The sequence below is a fragment of the Anneissia japonica genome, unplaced genomic scaffold (assembly GCF_011630105.1).
Source record: "Anneissia japonica isolate Jap-2015-1 unplaced genomic scaffold, ASM1163010v1 scaffold41793_len627382_cov181, whole genome shotgun sequence".
NCBI classification, from domain to species: domain Eukaryota; kingdom Metazoa; phylum Echinodermata; class Crinoidea; order Comatulida; family Comatulidae; genus Anneissia; species Anneissia japonica.
The window spans coordinates 210532-234177 of NW_022750669.1; the positions used below are offsets into that span (position 1 = coordinate 210532).

General features: G+C 35.4%; 1 protein-coding gene across 3 annotated transcripts in view; it reads left to right on the forward strand.

The window, feature by feature from the left end:
* The first annotated feature begins 2226 nt into the window (after positions 1-2226).
* LOC117121455 (LIM/homeobox protein Lhx9-like) overlaps positions 2227-23646 on the forward strand; it is a 38358-nt gene continuing 16938 nt past the window's right edge. The window contains exons 1-3 of one of the 3 annotated variants that reach the window (XM_033266668.1): positions 2227-2566; positions 11562-11770; positions 14618-14973. In XM_033266668.1, the coding sequence (XP_033122559.1) occupies positions 2471-2566; positions 11562-11770; positions 14618-14973 (661 nt within the window). In that variant the 5' untranslated portion in view covers positions 2227-2470. Of the gene's footprint in view, positions 2567-4096; positions 4177-8600; positions 8854-11561; positions 11771-14617; positions 14974-23646 lie in introns of those variants that run through there. The other 2 variants (XM_033266669.1, XM_033266670.1) reach the window with 2 other exon arrangements.

A 23646-nucleotide genomic window follows, 5' to 3' on the forward strand; every position in this document is an offset into this window, starting at 1 on the left:
TATATAGGCCTAATTATTGAGAGAAAATCTTGTGTTGTAGTGATCGTTTCAAAGATTCTTAAAATACATTACAGAAAAAAGCACACACCTCATCTAGAGTATAAAAATACAAAAAATATGATCTACCGGTAGCAGGAGGTATAAATATATATATATATGCCTATATAAATATGTATATAGTATATATATATGTATATATAGGCATAATTAATATTATTTTAAAAAAAACCAGTTATGCCTACTGTAAGAACTTTTAGAATGTACTTTTAAAATGGTAATTATAATAATTATATTAATAAATATTATAATGAACTATAACATTTTACTCTGATAGGCCTATTAGTAACAATAATAACATAACAATTACAATAAAATAATAAAATTGTTACCATTAATAATAATATACAACACGCACTGTTGCTTTTTAATGAAATTGTCATAAGAGACCTTACAATAATAATAATAATAATAATAATAATAATAATAATAATACAGTAATAATAACGAAGATGATGGTGATAATCATCATAATGATGATGCTGATTATGATGATACTTTTTTAGGAGGCCTGGCACGTTTACACTTGGTTTCACATCGCTATGTATTTTTATAAACATAATTAGGTCTATAGGCCTAATACTTATATTAATAATTATAAGAAATATACGTAGCTATACAATTGTACTGTGATAAATTGTAACGATTATAACAACATACCATTTACAGTAAAATAATATTGTTATCATTAATAATAATATAATAATGATGATAATAATAATAAAACGGTAATAATTCTAGGCCTAGGCGTTTTTCGATATGTTTCTTGTTGGCCTAATAATTTATTCGATCTTTCAAGAGAGTTATTCAAAATTTTATTTGAATTTCTTTTAAGGTATATTCCTGTCGTTTTGACTGATAGTTACATCTTTAACTGTCACAAAGGGAAAGCATGATGAACTTTGCTTTTTATTGTTTCTTCGATGGCCTATTTCCATAGTACGGTAATGATAGCGGGATACTGAACCGGGAAAATGCTTTGTAATCTAGACTGATAGATAAATTATAGGCCTATAGAACCTTTTTAATAATTCAATTTATAAAGGCTACAATAGGCCTAATAATCAAATAATTATTTCTACACAGTACCGTTATCGATATTTCATTCTCTTGTCAGAATTGTGTTTATTCAAACAATAAAATATAATTGTATCTTATATTTCATTTAATAATCTCGGCATGCATATATTTCCCTAAAAGCCTATCAGTATCGCACTGATCCCTGCGCCCTACTCACAGTTCCTCCCATGGTTCGACTAAATAATTTCGTGTTGATGGGTAAGCGTGTGAGAACACCTACTGGTAGCAGACCTATCCGTTTTGTAATCTTCAAAAAGTGTTACAAGCATTGTTTTCCGTTACTCAATTCGCACAACCGCAAACGTAAAACTTGACAAGAACAATGTGTTCCTTGACAATTAACACGTTGTTTGTTATATCCGACCCTTGCATCAATATTTTTAGACAAAATCTTCACCTTGAAAAATGCCATTTCATTAGTACATTTACTTAGAAGAAAAGTATATGACATCTGATACACGGACCCGCGTCGGCAACGGAAACAGACATTTGCTACTCTTTTGAAAAATATTTGTTTTTAAAAAAATAGGAAATGTTTTTCGTTACCTCATTTGGTTGTTATATTTTCACTGATACATGACACCCTTGTTCGTAAGTGTTTGATAGAATGGGACTCTTGTTTGAATTTAGTGTTTGTGTTTATTTTTTTCAACCTACACTATTCTATTTTTCTGCGTCTATGGTTTTGTACAACACCGTCTTGTATCATCCAGTGAACACGTTTTTCGGGCCTACTGGAGCTGAAATAATCTGTGCTCTGTATTTTGTGGGTTCGTTAGCATCAGCATAGATGGGTGTTAAGGCCAATACTAGCTTGATGTGGGATAGGCTTTGGAACTCTTACAGCAATACAAGCATATCTGTACATTCCTGTTTTGTTGTTAATATTACTACAACTGAAGTGACTGCTTAAATAACAGACGTCCAAATTCAATGGGTTAATTGAATGGTTGCGATCAGAAGACGATGTATTGTACTACTGTCTCACAACTCACGAGCGGTGAGGACACTGTTAGCCAATCAGAGGCCGTGGTAGGCGGTTCGTTGTTGCCGAACTGTCATTCAAACATTGGGTATTAAGAGTTTCAGATCTCTGGATGAGTAACTCTTACAAACTGTGACCGACGAAGACTCTTACAAACTCTGACCGACGAAGCGATTACGACTCAGTTCCCTAGCAGGTCCTCCCATCCCACTACACAGGACTCAAATCGCGGAGACTCAACAAGCACCCACCCACTGGATATTTATATTGAGGCCAACTCGATAAGCTAACCAAATCATCTTTGAATCAGTTGTTTGAGGAACTCTTTGGTCACCCTTAAGACCGGTGATGGGAATGGACAGTGGTCTGCCCACTCCCCATGTGAGCAGTTGTTGTATGCGCAGTCCCTCAACTCCAAAGTTAACCGCTAACAACAGTGTTATGGTACGTAATTATGATTATGATTTAACTTTTTTTTTTTATTACAATGGAATTAGTAGTCTATAGTTAGAAATATGAAACAATAAGGCATAACCCTTACTCTGGTAGGCATAGTGGGTATACGTTCCCACACAATGAAATGCATCCTGTTATATTCAGTACTGTACTTCATTCTCAATGCACTTAAAATATTTTTATTTCACAAATGAGACAGGTACGGTATTTTTTATATAAATTATTCGTTATTTTTTATATAATTAGCAGTAACAAATGTTCGGTGTCTTATAAAATCGAATCGTGCCTATATTACTACATCATCTTGGGGAGTTTTCTTTTTGACATGTTGCAAAAATAACTTAAACGTTTTAGGAAAACCGCAGATCGACCTCTTGATTTAACATCGGCCCGGGAATATTCAGTTTTGTGGTGTATTAATTACAGCTGATTTTATAAAAACTAAGCAACACCGCATTTCCAGTTTCTAATTAAAGTAGGCTATTTGCTATAGTTCTGGACACGACATGACGTATAGCTAGGCCCTGGGTCTATTTTAAAGGCCTATAATTTGTGTAAAAGGCATAATGCCTATACTGTGATAGTATCATTTTTTTGATAATGCATTTCTTGTACTACTTTACGGTAATTTTACACGGAAAATAATGATTAAACAATTATTTTGTATTCAACAATTAAAAAAAAAACCAAATCACCCAAATCTACAATTACCGAGACATCAAATTTGCAAAAAAGTATGATTATACACGGCCATCGTGACAATAAACTTTTAGGCCTATTGGGTTTCTTGTTGAGAAGCTAAACATGTAGCCTGGAATTATTGTTGTTACTAGGTCTATTCCTGGTAATGTGTATACCGCATCAGATCATACACTCACATCACAAAATAAATAGGCATAAAATGGTACAAAAGATAGGCCTACTCAATACTATTATTATAACTATAAACCAAATTATAATAATTAATCAATTATGTTGTATGATTTACTGAAAAAGGCATATAAATATTTTAATAGCATCTAATAGGATAATCACACAATACTATATCGGGAGCTGATCCAATATAACCTCATCTGGTTCAAGACATTAGGTCTCATTCAGGTTTACCTAGCAATCATGCCATCATTTATACTGAATAAGGACTTGATGCATTTTAAAGGCAAAAACGTAGTAAGTTAATTATGAAGGCTATCCTTATATAACATAAGAGCACTTTAGAAACCTAGCCAGACCATTTGAATTAATCAAGGTTCATAACTATCTATATAAACGAAGACCTTGTAGCCGTTCTCATCGCGAGAGATCAATTCGAATTCATTAAACATAAGTGTTTATGATAGTTTTATATTATAGGTTGATTTGCGTTAAATGTTGGTGGCATTACGGTCATTTTAAAGTTTGGTGAAGCACTTGAAGCTAATGTCAATTAATGTGCCTCTGACTTTAGAGATTGTAGGCCTTTAAAATAAACTTCGTCAGACCTCAATGTTGTCATTCGTTGGAGAGGCTTGAAAACAACACTAGCCTGTTTTACAGTATAATTCTTAAACTATCGACTCATCTATGTGTGTGAAACCCCAGAGATGAACTTCTTACTGGTAAGTTAGGGTTATTTATTTTTAGTGAAGTAGGTTTCCAGTCCAGCGATATATTTTGGTTTTCATATCGGAAACATTTTGAACGTTAGCCCGACCTTCAGAATAAATAGAAGTCCCGTCCCGAGTTAGATGCGACTATAAAATTAAACCGAACATTTGTGGAGTCTTAAACATGTCTAGTTCTTTTCTTGGTTCTATATATTTCCCGAGGATGTTTATTTTAATGACCAGTTTTATGTAGAGCGGTGTGGATATTACCTTGACGATAATGGCGATGAGTTAACAACAAACCTTACATGGTCTTAACAGTCGTAGGTTATATCGTAGTTAAGTTACTGTGTTTATTTACGACACTTACTGTAGAATTTATAATTTTTCTTAATACTTCATCGAAAAATACTCAGGGTAAGCTATTAATGAATCGTCATATTATTAGCATTTTCTACCTCTCCTAAATCCAAAATAAAGCGTATAGTTGGTATGAATTGTACATATAAAACTACAGTATTATAAAATCACTGATCTTACTAAAACGTCCCTAGAGTAGTATTAGTATCAGGGATGTATTAGGCCTATATCTAAATTCTTAATCGTGAACAAGGCATGGGCATTGAAGTGCATCTGACTATTATAAATATCATTGTCCTCTCATAAAGTAGACCTACTGTATTTGGCCTATCAAAAAATTGCCTGTTGTTTCTCGGGCTTGGTTTTTATTTTTAAGAACATGAAATCAGTTCTGTGTTTTTCACGATTTAGTGGGTCCATCTCTTTAAATCGATGTACGGCATATAGGCTAATTCTTGAACAAATATTATGTTTATATGTTAAAAACAAATGTCGGTACAGTAACGATTTAATAGAAACAAATATTTAAAAATGATATAACGAGCCACTAAATATGATAATAACTATGGATCGAATCACTTTAACCTTCGTGATTCTGTCCATTTTAGCCATCAAAATATGATCATATGGGTACGAGGTGTGATATCTCTTTGGATAAATAATCCAATCTAGTCGTAAACAGAAGTAAAGTTTATTTCCGATGAAGATAAAATTTCTTCCTGCAAAGCTTACGCTTTTGACGACTTGTATCCGAGAGCAGTGCCCCTTCTAGAGGAGGGTGTCTATCATATGTCTGTTATTCGGATTAAAATTTAGTTAGTATTATATTGATGTTTATGCTTTATGTAATCCTTTGAAGTATGTTACGAAATTTATTTAGGGAGTGGTACGGTAACTTGGTAGGCCTATATATTCCACCAGAAGAACCCTATATTGGAAATCCAAATCCAGTGTAGAGCATAATTGGCATTAATCTCTGTTTAAGTTCTGTCAATTTGGTTCTATATTAGCCAATGAGTACACAGAGCAATTTGATCTCTTTCTCTAGTCCAAACCCCGTTAGTTTTTATGGTTTTATGTCAGTCAATTAAGACTGATAACAGGCCTACCTAAAAAAAAAACTATCTATCGGAAGAGTTGTCATAGTCATCTCGAGATGGGGTTGTGTGTATATTACCAATTAACTCACATCACATCCTAATAACAGTAGGCATGTATAGGACCCTTGGGAGAACAGAAATGTGTAACTGAGCAAACCATTCTGATTACAGAACAAATAAATAATAAATTAGATCTCTTTGTAACCGTTTTGAAAGCAAGCATACTTTTAGTTTAGGCTGTATATCAAGCTTAACCTGATCATCCGCCATTTATTTTACTTGATTATCTTAAATCCACAAGTTTAACGAGCAGTGTATTGCAGAGGAAATTGAAAGATTAAATTATAGTATATCTTGAATTAGACTACATCATATTTGCGATCATTTTATTATCGTTACTCGTCCCAAGGGACAGCGTTGATTTTTTTTATGCCAGTAGTTTACGACACCTTAGGCCTTTCGTAACCGTGTCAGATGGTCTGGGTTGATGCGATGGCACCCACCTAGATTTGATAGCTTTTTCTTTTGACCATAATGTGCCGAACGAGTTTCGTACTGATTAAGTAGTTCGTGAGGAAGAAATATTACGCACTACCGTTCCTCCGAATTTATATAGGCCTAGGCCGAAGTCTATATGGTTTTCCACATGAAAATCAAGATTTTTTTTTTGCACGAATAAAGAGCAAAAAGATAAGGTATGATAGTTAAGGAAATGTTAATACCTGTACTATTTTCCTGAACAGGCCATACTAAATTAGATGGGGGACGGCAGTCTGATCGCTTTCCCTTTAGCTTGTGCGTTTGATGCCGGTTGTCGATGACGCCTCTTCACACATTTTGAAGAGGATTATGTTGCCTAAACCGAGAGAAAATCGACAAAAATAAGTCTAAATATAAACCGCGGCATCTTTCACATGTTACTTTCAATTACTTTTTAAACCGGGTAATTTGTCAATATTATTATCGTAGAAAACGAAACTTCTAAGACGATCGAAATTCTGATTAGGCCTACGTTTATTTCCTGACATGTTAACGACCGCGTCACTTTGATTTCAGGCCTATAATACTACATTTTTATAATAATAATAATAATAATAATAATAATAATAATAATAATTAATAAATAAAAATAATAATAAATAATAATAATACTGTAATAATATAATAATAATAATTATCATAATTATAATCATGTGACTAAACAATAATAAGAATAATAGTTCTCTATTTTCGAAAGCTCCTTTAGCATTTCTTCAAATATATGTGCGCTATACAAGTAATGTAGGCATATATATATATATATATATATTTATATAATGACATAATAAATATATAAATACATTAATTGATTAACAATAGCAATAGGCCTAAATCATAATAATAGTATTAAGCCTGTACGGTATATTCTGATAGAAAAAGCATCGTATCCATACGCTCAAGTCCTTCATAGGATAGCCTATGTGATATGTAATCGTTTACCATGTAGTATACCTACATCTTCATGCCAATCTGTCTTTCGAGCGGTATTTTTATGTTTTTATTTTAGTTCTACAGTGGGTGGTAGAGGATGGTAAGATAATACTACAGTACCTGCTCATATTTTCAGCTCTTTGAGCTTGTGGGGTCATAACTGCCACATTCAGTAAACTATTAAATTTCTTTTACTTCATACATCAGGAATTCAGGAACATACATAGGCTTTTATTATGTTACTGTACATTGGGATGTATTTTTGTTAATCAGTTTGAAATAAGTAATCATTAAAAAAAAGTTATATTACTTAAGATTATTGTAAGCTAAAATATGGCTGTATCATCATCAATTATTTATTTAGGACTGTATACATTTAATTCATTTTGTTGAACTTCCAAATGCATATAATGTTGAATAAATATAAAGTTTCGTTATTGACCCAGAATCATTAGGCCTATTCCTAAGTATTATTATGAAGAGTTGCATGTCACCAAATAACCAATAGTTATAGGCATAAAAATAAATTATGAAGAGACTAATAATTAAAATTATTAAAGCAATTAATAGTGATTATAAAAAATCTGTTTAATTATAAATATGTAAGATCAATATGCAAATAGGCCTATTGCAATGAATTTAAGAAAACAATTAATATTCATGGGAATAAAACAAGAAAAGGGATAAAATGAAACGCTATGTTAGGAAGAATATAGGCCCCTATTTAAAGTCAGAAGTGTAACAGAAATCTGAGCTGAAGCCAGGATACAGTATTTAATGGGGGCAGAACATTGAGGATATTTACTGTTCATACGTCATCACAACAAAACTACAGCAAGTATCCAGCTAGCCTTCAGCTATCCGGATAGAGGGATTACGCTTGGCGCGAACTGGCATTGACAGTGTCGCCTCGGCAAATAAAGTTTAGACATTCAGCAAAAACTCCTCTCTTACTCGATCGTTTTTATTGCTCTTCTTTTTATAACTTTTCTTTTTTATCACTATCTAGGCCTATAGTATACAGATGAGTCACTAATTGTAATTTAGTTTTAAGATTCTTGTTGTTAGGCCTACTTATTGTTACATTTACATCGTCCATCTAAAAGAATGACATTGGCTGACTAAGGTTGGAAGAATAACGACGGTCACAACACTTGAAAGAATATAAATACAGCAGAACCCCTCCTTTGGGACGCCCCAAGGGTACAACTTTTTGGTCACGAAATGAGGAAAAGTATATCTTTTAACCGCGTAATGAATTATTATTATTATGTCCACAATCTTTTTAAATTTTATTCGTATTTTCCATGTTTTCACTGAAGTAGAACTTATATATAGAGCATTTAGCATGCACTCTTTAATTAATGTGTATTGTTCTCGTCTTTTGTTCACGTGACAACGACAGGTCAGGGTGAAGACATCCTAATCATAAGCCCATGTCACCGTGACATTCTTATTTAGTTACGGTATTTACACCATGTTATTCTAAGCTCTGGACTGCTTTATAAAGACAACAAGTGTGTTAGAAAAAAGGGACTCTTAAAACTGTTGGCGGATGTGCTTGTTGTTAAGTGTTTTGGCCACTAAAAAACGTTCTAATCATGATTGTGCTGGTTTGGTCTCTAGACGAGATAAATCAATGCAGCGAAGTGATCCCCATCGAACATTTTTCTTATGCTGTTTATTTTTATCTGTGGAATTATTATTGGTGATATTGCCACCACCAATTTGTTTTAAATTAATGTATATTTAACTACCGGTAAGTTATGTTATTATATCATATTATATCATCGTTAATATCATATACACAAATATATATACGGTACTGTATATAGGATAATTCTCCAACCATTACCATTACCATACGGTACCTTATACAGTATGCCTATATATATGTACTACTGTATATATAATCTATATATATATATAGATATATATATGCCTATATATATATATATAATGTATATAGTATAGTATGCATAGTGTATGTATGTATGTATGTATGTATATACATGGATAATTTCAATTCGTCCAAGTACATTTAATGAATGAATTTAGAAATAGCGTTGTTTTCAAGACTTTATTGTTTAGTTTAGAAACTTCCACAGTATTCAAATCAAATTGAATTCTTTTAGATGGGTAAACAAAACAATCACTGCACCCTGCCGTGCGCCAACCTGACTTGATCCTCTCAAAGAATTGGCCTAAGAAAACGATCACTATTATAATGCCCGAGGCGTAGGCTAATTCAGAGCTGGTTAAGTGAATATTGATATTGTTACGACATTGTTAGAGCCTGTTCGTGCTCATTTATATATTTGTATGTTTATTCAATAATACAACCCGTTTTACATTTTTTCTCTGATATCAACAATCTCAACTTTATACATGGCCTATTAGCAAGTGAACAAGTTTCCGCCAACCTGCTTGCGACAGACAGGCTGTATTTTAACTTAGGCTTTGTCCGCACTATCCAATGTGATCAAACATTCTTTGACAGCTGTCGTATGCACATACTGTAAGAGTAATACCTATATATGGGCATAATTATGATGTCATCATGACCATATTTAGGCATGTCACATGTTTTCATCAAATAAAATTTGACAGTCTGGACTAGGATATGGTGCTGATTTCGGGCCAACAGATATCGAGAATTGAGATGAGGCCTCCTACATATGAATGATTTTGACCAATCCGACCATCTCTGTACTATGTGTTTAAAGTCGCTGTTATATAGGTGGTGCTTGGTCTTAAGTAAGATGTAATCTGCACCGTACGATACAAGATAGTGACCCTGTTATCGTTAAATCTGCAGTTATCATTATATTATTCGGTCTACCTGGCCTACCTGAGAAGAATTCGGATTTTTTTTTTAGGGTACAGAGGAGGATTAGGGTACTTCATGTTTCGAGTGAAGAGATTAGAACAAACACACTAAGACTGGCCAATGCCAAGTACTTCACTTCTCCCTGGACCCAGCATGTGGTTGACTTGTCTATATTGTTCTGAACGTTAGAAGGAGGAGTTTTGTGTTCAAATAATCGCCAGCAAGGACGTGGCTGTACTAATATTCAATGTTTGGCTGGGAGAGTGCAGAAAATATTAGCCGAACGGAAACATCAAATGATAGTAAATACAATTGAAGGTTCTTTACATTGTAACTGTTGTATCATCTTCAACAGTCACATGTAAGCCAAGCATCCTCTTACTTCACTGTAACAGTTGTATCCTCCGCAAAGATCACTGGGTGAGGTCGGCCAAACATCCCCTTGTTTATGGTGCTTGTACTTTTATACTTCATTATACAAGGTGTAACGAAAATTGTTCACAACAGAAACAGATTATAGCTTTAGTCATTTCCATGCATTGTTTAGTTTGATTTGATTTTATTCAGAAAGATCTGAACACTTTCACAAAAGATGTAGAACAAGGCAAAATAACCCAAAAATAAAAATTAAAAAAAAATATTCGTGGTTCAGATGCGATTGCGTTTGTGTCGTGACGTCGGTGGACAGCGGCGGTGGCCATCGTTGGCCATAGGTTGATGGACATCGGTGCCGCCTTAAAACAAAAGGCCTCCATTAAATCGTTTTATTTTTGCCGAGTTTAAAATTCACCTCGAGCTCCTTGTATGTTGTGGTATGAATTAGCAATACACCTGGTAACATACAGCCAAACTCCGGGAATCACTATTTTCCTGTCCGATTCTCGACTCAATTCATATACTTGAATATCTTCAGTTAAGTCGCTTTGGGTGACATGGGCCTCCAAATGCACCCTCAGGTGTGCTGCAGCTGACGTTATTGTTGACACAGCTACGCATGCCCAACGAATATCTGTCCGCCGATACCGATGTGAATTATATTATATAGGCCTAAAGGCTGTCAAAATAATATACTTACAACATAATCTCGAGAAGTATAATCTAATTGTATACGATCTGATCGTAACGAAATTGGTAATGTTTTCTCACAATTTGCAGACACCTTTCGCAGTTAATAAAATCACAACATTGTGATATTATCAATAAGAGTTGGGTCAGATTTGTTTTCAGAAATATACAATTGTCTACTGCTATACATGTTTCCGCTCATTTACAATATTTACATGTATCCAATTCATTGCACCACATACCTTTTCTACTATTATTGACAATTACTTTGAAATGGCAATCATTAAATCAACCAATAATTTTATCAAAAATCAATCAATCAATCAGCCAATCAATCAATCTGCTAAATAACCAGCCAACCAGAAAACCACAACCGTAGGCCTACAATCAAAATCACAGATTTGTATGTAATTGTTACGGTACTTTTTTCACTGGATGGGTTCCTACACTGAACTGTTATGCCTACAGATTCTGGTATCGTTAATGATTTTGAAAATACAATTTATTTTCAGATAACATTATACGTTTATAATAATATAAAAGAACATTTTGCTTACTTTCTTATCTTATAGACAATGCCTATTTTGAATATCGACAACAAACCTTGCAGTGAGTGCGCTGGTTGCCGCGGTCGCATCACGGACCGGTACTACCTCCTTGCCGCCGACAAACAGTGGCATACGGAATGCTTACGGTGCACAGAGTGTAAACTAAGGCTAGACGACCAACTCACCTGTTTTGCGCGTGACGGCAACATATATTGTAAAGAAGATTATTACAGGTAATTATTCCTCAGTTTGGTAACTGTCTCTTATACACATCTAGATGTGTATAAGAGACAGGTGTACACTGGACCTACGGTTTAGAGTCCTTATCAGAGAAGACTTGTTCCACCACCGGAACCATAGGCGCTGTCTCTTATACACATCTAGATGTGTATAAGAGACAGCCTCAGCCCCAGCCATGGTGGGGCTGAGGTCAGTAAAATGGTAAAACTAGAAAACAAATGGACTAACAATAAAAAACGAATTTTCAAATCCTGCCCAAAATTCACGTTGTAAGAATAGTTAAACATTATCATCATCAAACTAATTATCATCATCATCATTATGATCATCCTCATCGTCATCATCATACATACATATTAGGCCTATCAAGGCCTATAAGAATCATTATCAAGCAAATTTAAAACCTTCCCAAAAATTCATTTTGTAAGCATATTTAAACGTCATCATCCTCATAATGTTATATAAGATCATCATCGATCATCATCGTCAATATTATTATTGGGGGCAAGTATAGGGCTATATTATTATTATTGTTATTATTATTATTATTATTTAAATGTATGTATACATTATTTATTCCATTAATATATAAACAATAGAATGAAAAATCATTTCTATTGTTATTGTTGTTAATATATCGATACGAACACATTTAAACGTTAGCAGTTGTGAACTGATTAGCGCGAGTCGTTAGATTGTCATGAACACGGGTAAGTTACATACCGATGTGCTCTTTATATTAACCGCTTGTCCATCAATGGTCACCGTTTTGACCGACTCAATGGACTCATAAAAATAGTATTAGATCGTTTTAGTGGCCTTCGTGCGCGTTAATTTCTTTACAGACCACACAAACAATGATTTGTATTGACCTACCCCCAACAATTACCGAGCCATATATCTTCTTTAAAAGCAACTATATGCCTAATGTTTGTTAGGGGATCTGATCAACCGAGCATTATTATAGGTACAGCATAATCAGGGAGATGTAAATTGGTTCACAACAGACATACGTATAGTTTATTACTTTCATCTCGTCGCCATTATACTTGCGTAACATTTGATTTTGCTAAACTGTTTAAAATCTTTCGTCTGTCGGGCTAAAGTTTGAAGATATAATGTGTGTTAATATAAATATGAAACTGTCTCACGAACACCAGCCCCGTCGCTAAGTTTGACACGATACGTCTCTTGCACGATACGATATTTTCAAAGTTGGCCAGATTCAACTTAACTGTCTAATTGGTCCATCATAAATACCACCATTTCTCATTTCGTCAGACGGTGCAATATAATATACTTCTTTTCAAATTATTCACGCGAAGTCATATTTCACATGATTATTATTATTTTATGAGAACAAAACTAGCTATCGAAACATCTGCTGGTCAGTTACCTATTGAGATTTTATCTTAAATGCCGGACCGTCGTGTGTACAAATAATCACAGGTACTAAAATAGTATCCGCGAAATAATGAACGTTATGCTTTGTGTGTGGAACAAGATGAGTTGCATTATTTATTGTTCACATGCCCCTTACACTCCACCCCGTCGCTAGGTCGCATCTGGCTAAACGTTGTGAGCCGTAGGCCTACAGGTGTCTGTCGTATGCAGCGGCCAATAGCCGTCAAGCACCGGGCTCGGGTTTGTCGGGCTGAATGTTACCACGGCCTACACAAATCGTAATACATGAGTTTAATTCTCTATGACAGTCTATGTGATTTATATGGGCGGTATTGTTGTTGCTCACTGACTTGTCAGCTAAAAACAATTCTCTCTTTGAGAGCCAATAACATTTTATGTTAACATCATGTTAACCTGGGGTCCCTAGCAATACGCGTCAGATTGAATGGGCTCCTCGTCGGGGAATCATCCTCTCCTGCACCTGCTTCATGAGTTCAACAAAAGTTAATTGTAAATTTGTTCGTCGATTTGTCAATCGCCAGTTTACCAGCAATGACCTCCATTTTACGTCATTAAAACTTTTGTTACACTACAGTTAAACTCATAATGCCCTACAGCTTGATGTTAAGGGAGTTTGAAAGAAATACGCCAAAAAATGATGTCTGAAACAATTAATATAGCAAAATCAATTCCTCATAGGCCTAAAAATAATTTATTTATTTAACAACTAGTTTTATCGTACACTGCGCCTTTGATCATTGTTCTTTGGAATTGGCGAATTACTAAGTTCGTATTATTATTATTATTATTATTATTATTATTATTATTATTATTATTATTATTATTATTATTATTATTATTATTATTATTATTAGGCTATTATTAGTATATTAGGCCTATATACAATCTCTGTGGTTACTCAAATCCATGCCATGCCTATTATCGGAGAAAATAAATTAGTTCCTCCATGGTACCGTACCGACGAACATCAGTGATCGCGTGGTTTTTGTTTGGTTTTTTTGTTTTTTTTTTGAGATAGGCCTACACTTTTCCCTTTGAAGTTTTTTAAGCAAAAGCGATTTTTTTTTGTTGAAAAAATACTGTACTTATCAACAATTTCTTCTCCTTATTTCTTTTTTCTTAATTACTGTATAGCCAACACAAATCAAACGCATATAGACCTTGACCTCGATATGCCTAGGCACCGAGTCACACGGTGAGGAGATAATGCTTACAATAATATTGGCCTGAATGGGCATACTCTATCAAAATAAGTAATAATTATATTTTAAATACTATAGCCATTGCTCTATGATAGTTATCGCTATTTTACGTTAGTCCCCTGTATAAGATGTGGTTTCATTGTGTTGTTCTACCGTTATTATTCAATGTACCCCCTTTGCTAACTTTATTTTGTTTTAATATTTATCCATCAGGAGATTTTCTTCGAAGAGGTGCAGCCGATGTAATATGGGGATACCGTCGGGCGAAATGGTGATGCGGGCCCGTGACCTTGTCTACCACTTAGCCTGTTTCTCATGTGCTTTATGCAATAGGACGCTGACAACCGGTGAACATTTCGGCATGAAAGACTGCCTAGTATACTGTCGAATGCATTATGAAACTATGCTTCACGGAGAACGAACCCTAGGGTTGATCCCCTATACAAATGACCCTCTCCCGAACCATTCCACGAACACTTTATCGCCGTATTACAATGGAATGGGACCAGTGCATAAAGGGCGACCCCGGAAAAGAAAGGGCATGGATACAACTCTAGATTACCATCAAGGTAGATACATTTATATTTATTATCTTGCTTTTATCTACAGTAAATTTTCTCTGCTGCATATCATGTTTCATAAAATTATACTAGTTCAAACGTTTTATGTATGTATGAAATACATAATATAAAATATTTGAACTAGTATATGTACGGTACCGTATTTATTAAATAGCGAGATATTAAACCAATGGGCTAAATTGAAGTTAAAGATATTTAGTCTGAGCAAGTAGAAATCAGTGCAGCTGGTTTTGCCTATACCGAGGTGAAATGGCATGATTTCCATTCTTGTGTTCCACTGCTTTCCTTTAATTCTTCACCATCTTCCTTTTTACCCTTTATTTAGCATTTGTGTCTATCGATTCATCGAGGAAATGAATATCAAGTTACCAAATAAAGTTCAGATTCTCTCACGGTCCGTTCACATAACTCACCGAAACAGTCACAGTTCATTCATACATGACAATGTCGCTGTCCAGTCACACGGGACAGAGACTTGACCGTCTACTCACACTTGATGTTCATATTAATATTAGTGGCACTGTTCCATTTGCAAGTGCAATAATCACAACACTGACACGTGGACGGGGAACACATATAGTGTCACGTATCGTGATATCGACTTCTTTGAAAGTGGACACCCCCAGATGTCGCATTGACTCTGGGATTTTCATGTTTCTCCTAAAATATAACAATACATACAGACACCTAATACCAGGTTTGGCTATAAAATTTATCTTGTTACAAAGACTGTCATGAACAAGTACAGTTGTGAGTACACGAAGGGTGTCCATTCAGTCACAGTCCTGAACAAAATAATCAGCCTAAGAAAATAAATGCCCGTAATACGCTTCATCAAGCATGTATTTTGAAAGAATCTGTCTATATTTTCCTAAGGCGGCATAATACAGTAAGTTGTGAACACCAACAGTTGAATTGTGCAAAATCGGATACCGGAATGGTTCTATTGAGTGTGATTTGTAGCTAGTGAATAAAACCAACACGATTTTATGGTGATATTGTTGGAGCGCCTGAGGCGGTACACACTATTAACATTGTCTTAAACTTAACTGAAGACCAATCCAGAAATTGTTAAAAAGGATGCAATTTTTTGGTTGATGGCCCATGGAAGAAATTGCTCTGGAGCCAGGGATGTCTAGACGACGTTTCTCAGCTGTATTACTGACATGGTAAAAGAATATGGATCCGTCAAAGAATCCCAAGTCTAATTAAACTTGTATTTGCGTTTGGAATAAACTCTGTCGGAGGTCACTAACACCATTGTACACCAATAATTCAACTAAAAAGAACAAGAACGTCGCGTAGCTTTAGTATTTCTTAAAAGGTCTAAACAAACTTCTACCTTATGATTCAAAAATATTTGACACAATTATATACCAGTACAGTTTTGCATCATTCAGATTAATGTAAATTATAGACCGACTACATGATGTGTGTAGTTAACGCCGATGGTTCAGAAAAAAAAATGTTATCCCACCCCTACTTAAGTACCGTACTTAGCTAATAATAAGTTATCAGTATATACTTCCGAATTTGAGTTCCGGAATCTAGAGATGACAGTCACTATCTGTGGCTTTTTCTGGTGGTTCACCAAGCACAGAACATCAACGGGATTAACCAAGATTTCCGTAGACAGAGCCACACACTTTAGCTTTCCTCTACCGTACTATCACTCTTAACGCAACAACTGGTGAACATCAAAACTGTGTCAAGTGCCGTGTTCCATGTCTTGTCACTTGTCACTCCAACCCGTCACATGGCCTGAGGTGACAAATGCACCCATGATGTGAACACAAGCCTGGGTAACCTACGTTAGGTCGATATGAATAGAAAAAGTGGAATTTAAAGGGATCACATTTAAGATTTATAATCATAATTTGAAATCGTTCCCAAGGGGATCTTGGTGGCTTTTCGTTAGAGACATGGAGAGAGAAGAAAAAGAAAACGTAGGATTAAACTTAGCAAACAACGATATTATATCAACAATTCAACAATATTTAATTGGTAGTCCTGTGTTATGGTAACATTTTTGTATCTAATGGCATTGTAGGATTCAATAATTATTCATTCTGCATATGTCGTTCCAGTATGGAACTGCAATCGGCAATTGCATCTGTAATCATTTCATTAAAAAAACTTTTTTAGATTATTTTTTCTAAAAACAAAAGTATTTATAAAACAATATAAGTTGTGTCGTGGTACAGAATTATTTCACCATTTTCTGTTACTAGACACTGTCTTAGTTCTTTAAACATAAAATATTCGGACCCATCCATCATCACTCTCTATAAACTGAATTTCTCCTACAATAATGTTGGTCGTCGACGTAGTACTGTAGGCTCAGAAAATAGAACCGTTGGTAACGATCGACTATGTTGGCAAATCTTATAACCGGATTTCCCAGTTCGTGGGCCGATTGATACCGTACCTAACCTTTGGGCCTATGAAACAGGCATCACAAACTTGGGTCATAGGCCTTATAAAAGTAAAGTACAATCTAGTGATTTAGCCATGGCTTTTAATAATCCGTGCGTAGAAATTGTTTCAATCATAAAGAATAGAAATGTGTTTACATGTATAACATATTCTTGAGATTTACCAAATATCTTAGGGGCATGTTAGTCGAAACCGGTGACTGAACCGTCCGTGTTCAGCAAGCAAGTAATTGTTGCAAACAAGGCCGATCACTTGCTCCAATACACCCACATAAAAGGGGAGCACCCAGGCTGGGGTTTAGCCGTCTTCGAATGAAAAGCTGTAGGGTGTCGTGAGACGTAATGTCGCCCGATACTTCCTCAGCTATTATCGATCTCCATGTTGTTGACAGTTGGCCTAAGCTTACGAAGTTCAGGGCTATTGTCCACTAAGTCAATTCGTCGGATATAAACTAAAAAAGTAAATACAAATTTATCGTATTAGAATTGTATGCAAGACGCTAGTGGGTATTTTAAACGATAATAGAAGACATCATACCATGCCTCATGTAGCGAGTAATGCCATGTCTAAACTTACATAAAAGTGTTAATAATTTAAATCACCCTTATAGCACTGTATAGCATATTTACTATATTTACTATTTTTCGTAATGATTGTTATCATTATCCACTTTTTGATAATTATGTTAGTCTAGAAATAAGGAAAATATCACTCAAGGTGCAGACGTAATCTATTAAACGCTGTTGATCAAATATTGATATGATTAATTCTGATACTACTTATTACTGTAGTGTACTACTGTATACCTGACAAATCCCCTTGTTTCCATCTATAGTTGGTGGAAGTGGCACTTCATCAGATATTTTGATCTAATATTTCAAGTTTGAAAGGCAAAAAACAATCATAATGTAAGCATATAACATTAATTTCCAGTTTCTTATTTAACATTAATTGTTTGAAGGGTACCTGTTATTGGATAGGCGTAGGCCTATCTATCATTTTGCTCCTGGCAGTTTGGCTGTCCACCTCCTGTTCTCTGCCATCCTGACAAATCTTTCATATACCGGTACCCTGTAATCCACATCGTCCATAAGTCAGGAGCTATGGCCTTTCTGCTCCTCTTTTGCTTTCCACTCAACTCATAAAGAGCAATCATTGAAACTTCAATTCCTCGATTCCTAATTAGGCCTATGTATTTATCAATTCATTATTATGTGTATGTGGAACAATATATCTACATGTCTGCAGTTTTGTTTGTTTTTTGTTCATGTAGGTCTGGGTAAGTCTATAGCAACCGCGAATAGGCTTATGTCTACATAAAGCATTTTTGAAAAATGAAATTTAACTGATGCTAGAGTGTCAAAACTTTACTTTGATTCCTGGGAAACTTTTACTGCCGAACAGAAACTGAAAGTACTTTATGGGTTTTGTGAGTTATGATGCAGAGTGTTGTTCATCCTCTTGGTTTGAGTAAACCTAGAGTAAACGAGCTTTTTGCGTGACCCTTAATCATTTATCTCCCTAGTCCTAAAGTGTATCATAGGACTAATACTATCAATCTTCCCGCTAAACAGACTTAATTTTTACGGCAAGAGACGTACATAACTCGCCCTGACTTTCTGTCAAAACCTTCACTCACCCGGCCTAGGTCAAGTGTTCTTACATGACCCAATAGAGTTCTGCATAATGCACCCCAATCCACAGAGGATTCGTCGTAGAATTTTTTAAATAAACAAATTGTTTTACACGCGCATAGCTTTATTTATACAAGGTTATAAATTTAAGTGGCGTGAAATTTAGGTTTTAGACTCAGTAATGGGTTCTCGGTGTAGTGGTTTATGGAGATAGTGTCAGATCGTCTGCTATTTTTTATGCACCTTTCTAGTCATGCCCGCGGGAGACAGTCTACCAAAATTGTTAACTGGTTTCTCCTTCCCCATCTATTATTTCTATCAGATTCTTTATTAGGCATAAGACAACATTATTTACCATATCTCCATCAAGGCAGAGGCCTATTTAATATATAAAAAAAAGTTGTGTCTAATTAATATTATTATACGGTCTTAATAGTTAGGTCTACACTGTATCACGCATGTCTGTCTGTATATCTGTTTGTTTATCCTTTTACTTGTGTTTGCCTATCAATCCTCTTTCCAATCTGATCAGAACCTAGGTTAACCCATATCGGCCGATCTATCACTATTATTTATAGCATTTATTTGATGTCGCCCCTATCGCGTGGTAGTAGGCCTTATATCATTATTTATACGATGAAGCTCTTTTTGTTATCGGTATTTTTTGCTACAAGAAGACACGTAATTCACTTCCTGTCGATGACAAACTTAGAGCAACGACGCGTTTGATTTATTCTTATTGCCTTCTTCATCCCATACACGAAATCATCAACAATAATTAACATTTTTATCTATAAGACTTTTTATTGGCGCCCCTTGGAATTTTATTTGCTGTGGTCCACTGACATTTCGAACTCATTTATTTTCGGATACTTCAACCTGTGGATGTCATCTAAGCACGTTTAAGAGTTTTCTTCTCTTTTTTTTGCGTTTCGAGTGTTTCTCGTTGGCGAACAGAACAAACTATTTGGAAAAAGAAAACGAATACAGACATCTTTTGTGTTAAAAAAAACCCATTATTATGAATAAATAAACTTAAAACTAGTTGCACTGTATTCCCGCACTCGGAGTTCCTCGCCGTAAAAAGTATCATGCGTTGATAGACCTATTTGCACAGAAGACAGGCGTAAGTGGTCTTACCGTCCGGTGCGGTTTCTTATCATTAGAACTTTTTCATAATTAACAACGCGTAATGGTGATCTATGGTTGACGATCTATCATATGCTATTGACTAACTGGTGTGACCGGACCATGATATTTTTAAATGTCACCATACAAGAAAATTCGATGCGTCGGCCTACGTCCATAAATAATATTTACGTTTGTTTTTACTGAATAGGCCGACAATTACATTAGCCTTTTAATTAGTAACGTCCTCACTCAGTCCCCTTCAAAAGGCCGCCAGTCGGCCAGAACCAGTCACCGTCTGCTTACCCTCCAACACACAAAATCGGTTTAGGATTTCCCTTCACCCATTATGCACATGGTGTAAAGTTCGCACATCCTCGTTCAATCAGCACTATCAGGGGGGCTACCTTAGTATTCATATAATGGCACCATGATTTTATCAAAATCTTATTATGATGTAGACCACACTGTCAGCGCTTCCCAGAGGATTTTTACGATCTATAGCCATGTTTTGAATTGCAATAATACCCTGGAGGTTGTAGCCATACTTCTGCTGGTCGCCAGGGAGCCAATATCATCACTATATAACTGACATCTCTGTGAAGCTGAAATTTTTTGTTATTGATGAATTTATCATCGCGTAAGGGAACAAATTATAGGCCTATTGGAATTAAACATATCCTGGTATAGAATTGTATTTTCGTTTCTGTATGACATGTTTTCTCGTGACCTGAGCAGAAATATGGAATAATACTGTATCTCGCATAGGCCACGTTGATTATTGAATCCTTATTATCATTACCAAATCATATACATACACTTTTCGATTTTGTATATCAAAACACATCTATCCACTGTTTTTTCTTACTTATTCAGCGTTCTTTTAGATTTATTTTATTCGTGACTGTAGAATACATTATTGTGGTTAAATTTCAGGGGGCGTCGAAGTGCTATGAAAGTCTTTACACATTTTATGGCCTGTAGTTTAGTGGGATCACCGTCACTTTTTCTCGAAAGTTGATCCACCAAGAATAGTATTACCCATTTTACAATTGTTAAAAATTACAAGGTTTATGAGAGTGCTTGCTCATGGAAAATTACGTCCACACGTCTTCGTTATCATGGCGGTCAACGGTTCAAACACACTGGACAAGAACTTGGATATCTTCCAGACGACCAAAAATAAACCTGAATAACTTGTGTAGCTATGTGCACTTTTTATTGTTGTATTAAGTGTTTGTAATAAAACGTGATAAATAACTTCAAAATATGCCATAAACAAGCACAACAAGGGTCGCAGCGACTCACGCTATTTAGTAAGCAGAGCACGCGTGGTTTTCCCGGGTTCTGGTCACAGCTTTTTGTGACACTTATTTGTACTTTCCATATTGGTGTGAATGGCATAATCACATTCATATATGGTTGTAATCTGATATGAAATCATCACGCTCATATATGGGAAAATCACAGATATTTGTCACACAGTCAGCGGGAATTGGAAAAGAAAGCTCAAGTACTTTGCATGGGTGACAGCGAACCTGTATAGGCCTATGAACTTATGTCATGTACATTATGTGCCTTCCAATGGCATACGCAGAAGAGGCATCACCAGAAGGCATCAAAGAACTAACTGCAAACAGACAGGAATAGGCCTACATAAAGCTGTGGTCGCCAGCACCGCAGTCGAATGATGATGATGGCACATCATACCAGGGCCTGGTACCTGGGTACGGAGGCCTACTTACTGTCTATGCTAAATCTATCAAATCTAACCGTATTTAATCGAAAGGCTGTTACATGATTAATATTAAATAGGCCATAGGCTCTGCAAGTAGATGAATTCGTTTATTTGTGTATGGAAATTTTAGTAAAATGTAACAGTTAACATTTGAAGCAGAAGACAGAGGTGATGGCTCTCGCGTGGGGCTCTGTTTACTAAGAAAATAAGACGATGATTCGCAGCTGATAGATGAAACATTACCTTATTACACTTGGCTTTAGCAGATGGTGTAATTCAAGTTTCGACTCCTTAGGAAAATGGCCGAGTTACGTTCAATAACCAGTAGTGTGACACTCATGATACATCTAGGTCAAACCTACAATATAGATATTGCTCATCTTTCATTCGTATATTTGAACATATAATCCCTTCTACTAATTTCATTTACAACCAAATTTATCTGTGCTTTTATTAGCACCTTAGGCAAGATACACGACTAATAAAATCAAGTCAGTGGAGAGGACTTACATGATTGAGTCGGATTTCTATAAAACGTGACACTTTCATTAAAAACACAGATATGCATAGATAGTTATAGGCTTACATGTAAGTGAGAGTTTGATTGCTTGGATCAGACCCCGCTTCCTCCCGAAATTCGCAGAAAACATAAGATAATTTGGGATAACGGTGAAGTAGACACAATCATGCCCTAACCTGTTACACTTGGTGTCGATGAGGAGTTTAGTACAGATGGCACCGTACCATCACGTCCATGCCGACTAGAAGGAACATTCCGCCGTCTTAAATACCATCGAAAACTGAGAACAAAAGTGTCGCGAACGTCTATTGTTTAGAAATGCAATATATACAACTAGTAAAACTGCCAAGTTTTAGTGCATTTGAAGCATTTTATTCTCACATAGAATCAATGGGGCGCACGATTTATTTCGTAATGTGCTAATGTATTTGCTTATTGTTGTCTAGTTTTAAAATAACACTTAGCAATATTTTGATTTGTGTAAGCTAGGCCAGAGTAGAAGCTCAGCGTACATTATTAATGTGTCGGATGGCTGTCAAATTTACTGCCATAATTTGTTGGCTGTCGGTGACTTTATTAGATCTTGAATAGAAGCCGAATGGACGAAATGTGACACCAAAGTAAGGGAGGTCTACGTTAAAGCTGGATTTTGTTTTAACTTAGTTCCCTCGAGAAAGTGTTTGTTTTGCGAGGAATCTTTATCCGGAGTCAGGCGTAACAAAGACGTTTACCCCAACTGAAATTGCGGCCGACAGGGGTGAACAATATGCTTTCATTACAATCAAATGACACACGACGAAATTTGAAATTTTTATGATCGTTGGCCTGTCCTTTTTTCGCCAATGAAACATCTGAATCGTGTTTTGTGTTTTGCAATTCTCAACTTTCAATACCACAAACATCAGATAGATCCTACGTTGTGAAATATTCTTTTCTTTAATTGCATCCAACACCATTTATTCAGGATGGTCACACATGGACTTCAGTTTACTTATTTTTGACACTAAGCACAAACGTGGACAGTTCTAGGAAACGTCCAACGTATTTATTTTGGCATGCGTTTGAATCGTCATCTTACAGGCTATAATTATCGTATTTATTTAGGGCCATTTGATAGAATTGTTTTATAGAGTATTACTTATTACTACAGGTATATTCTTATTACTACAGGTATATTCTTTAAAAAACGTGGACAGTTCTAGGAA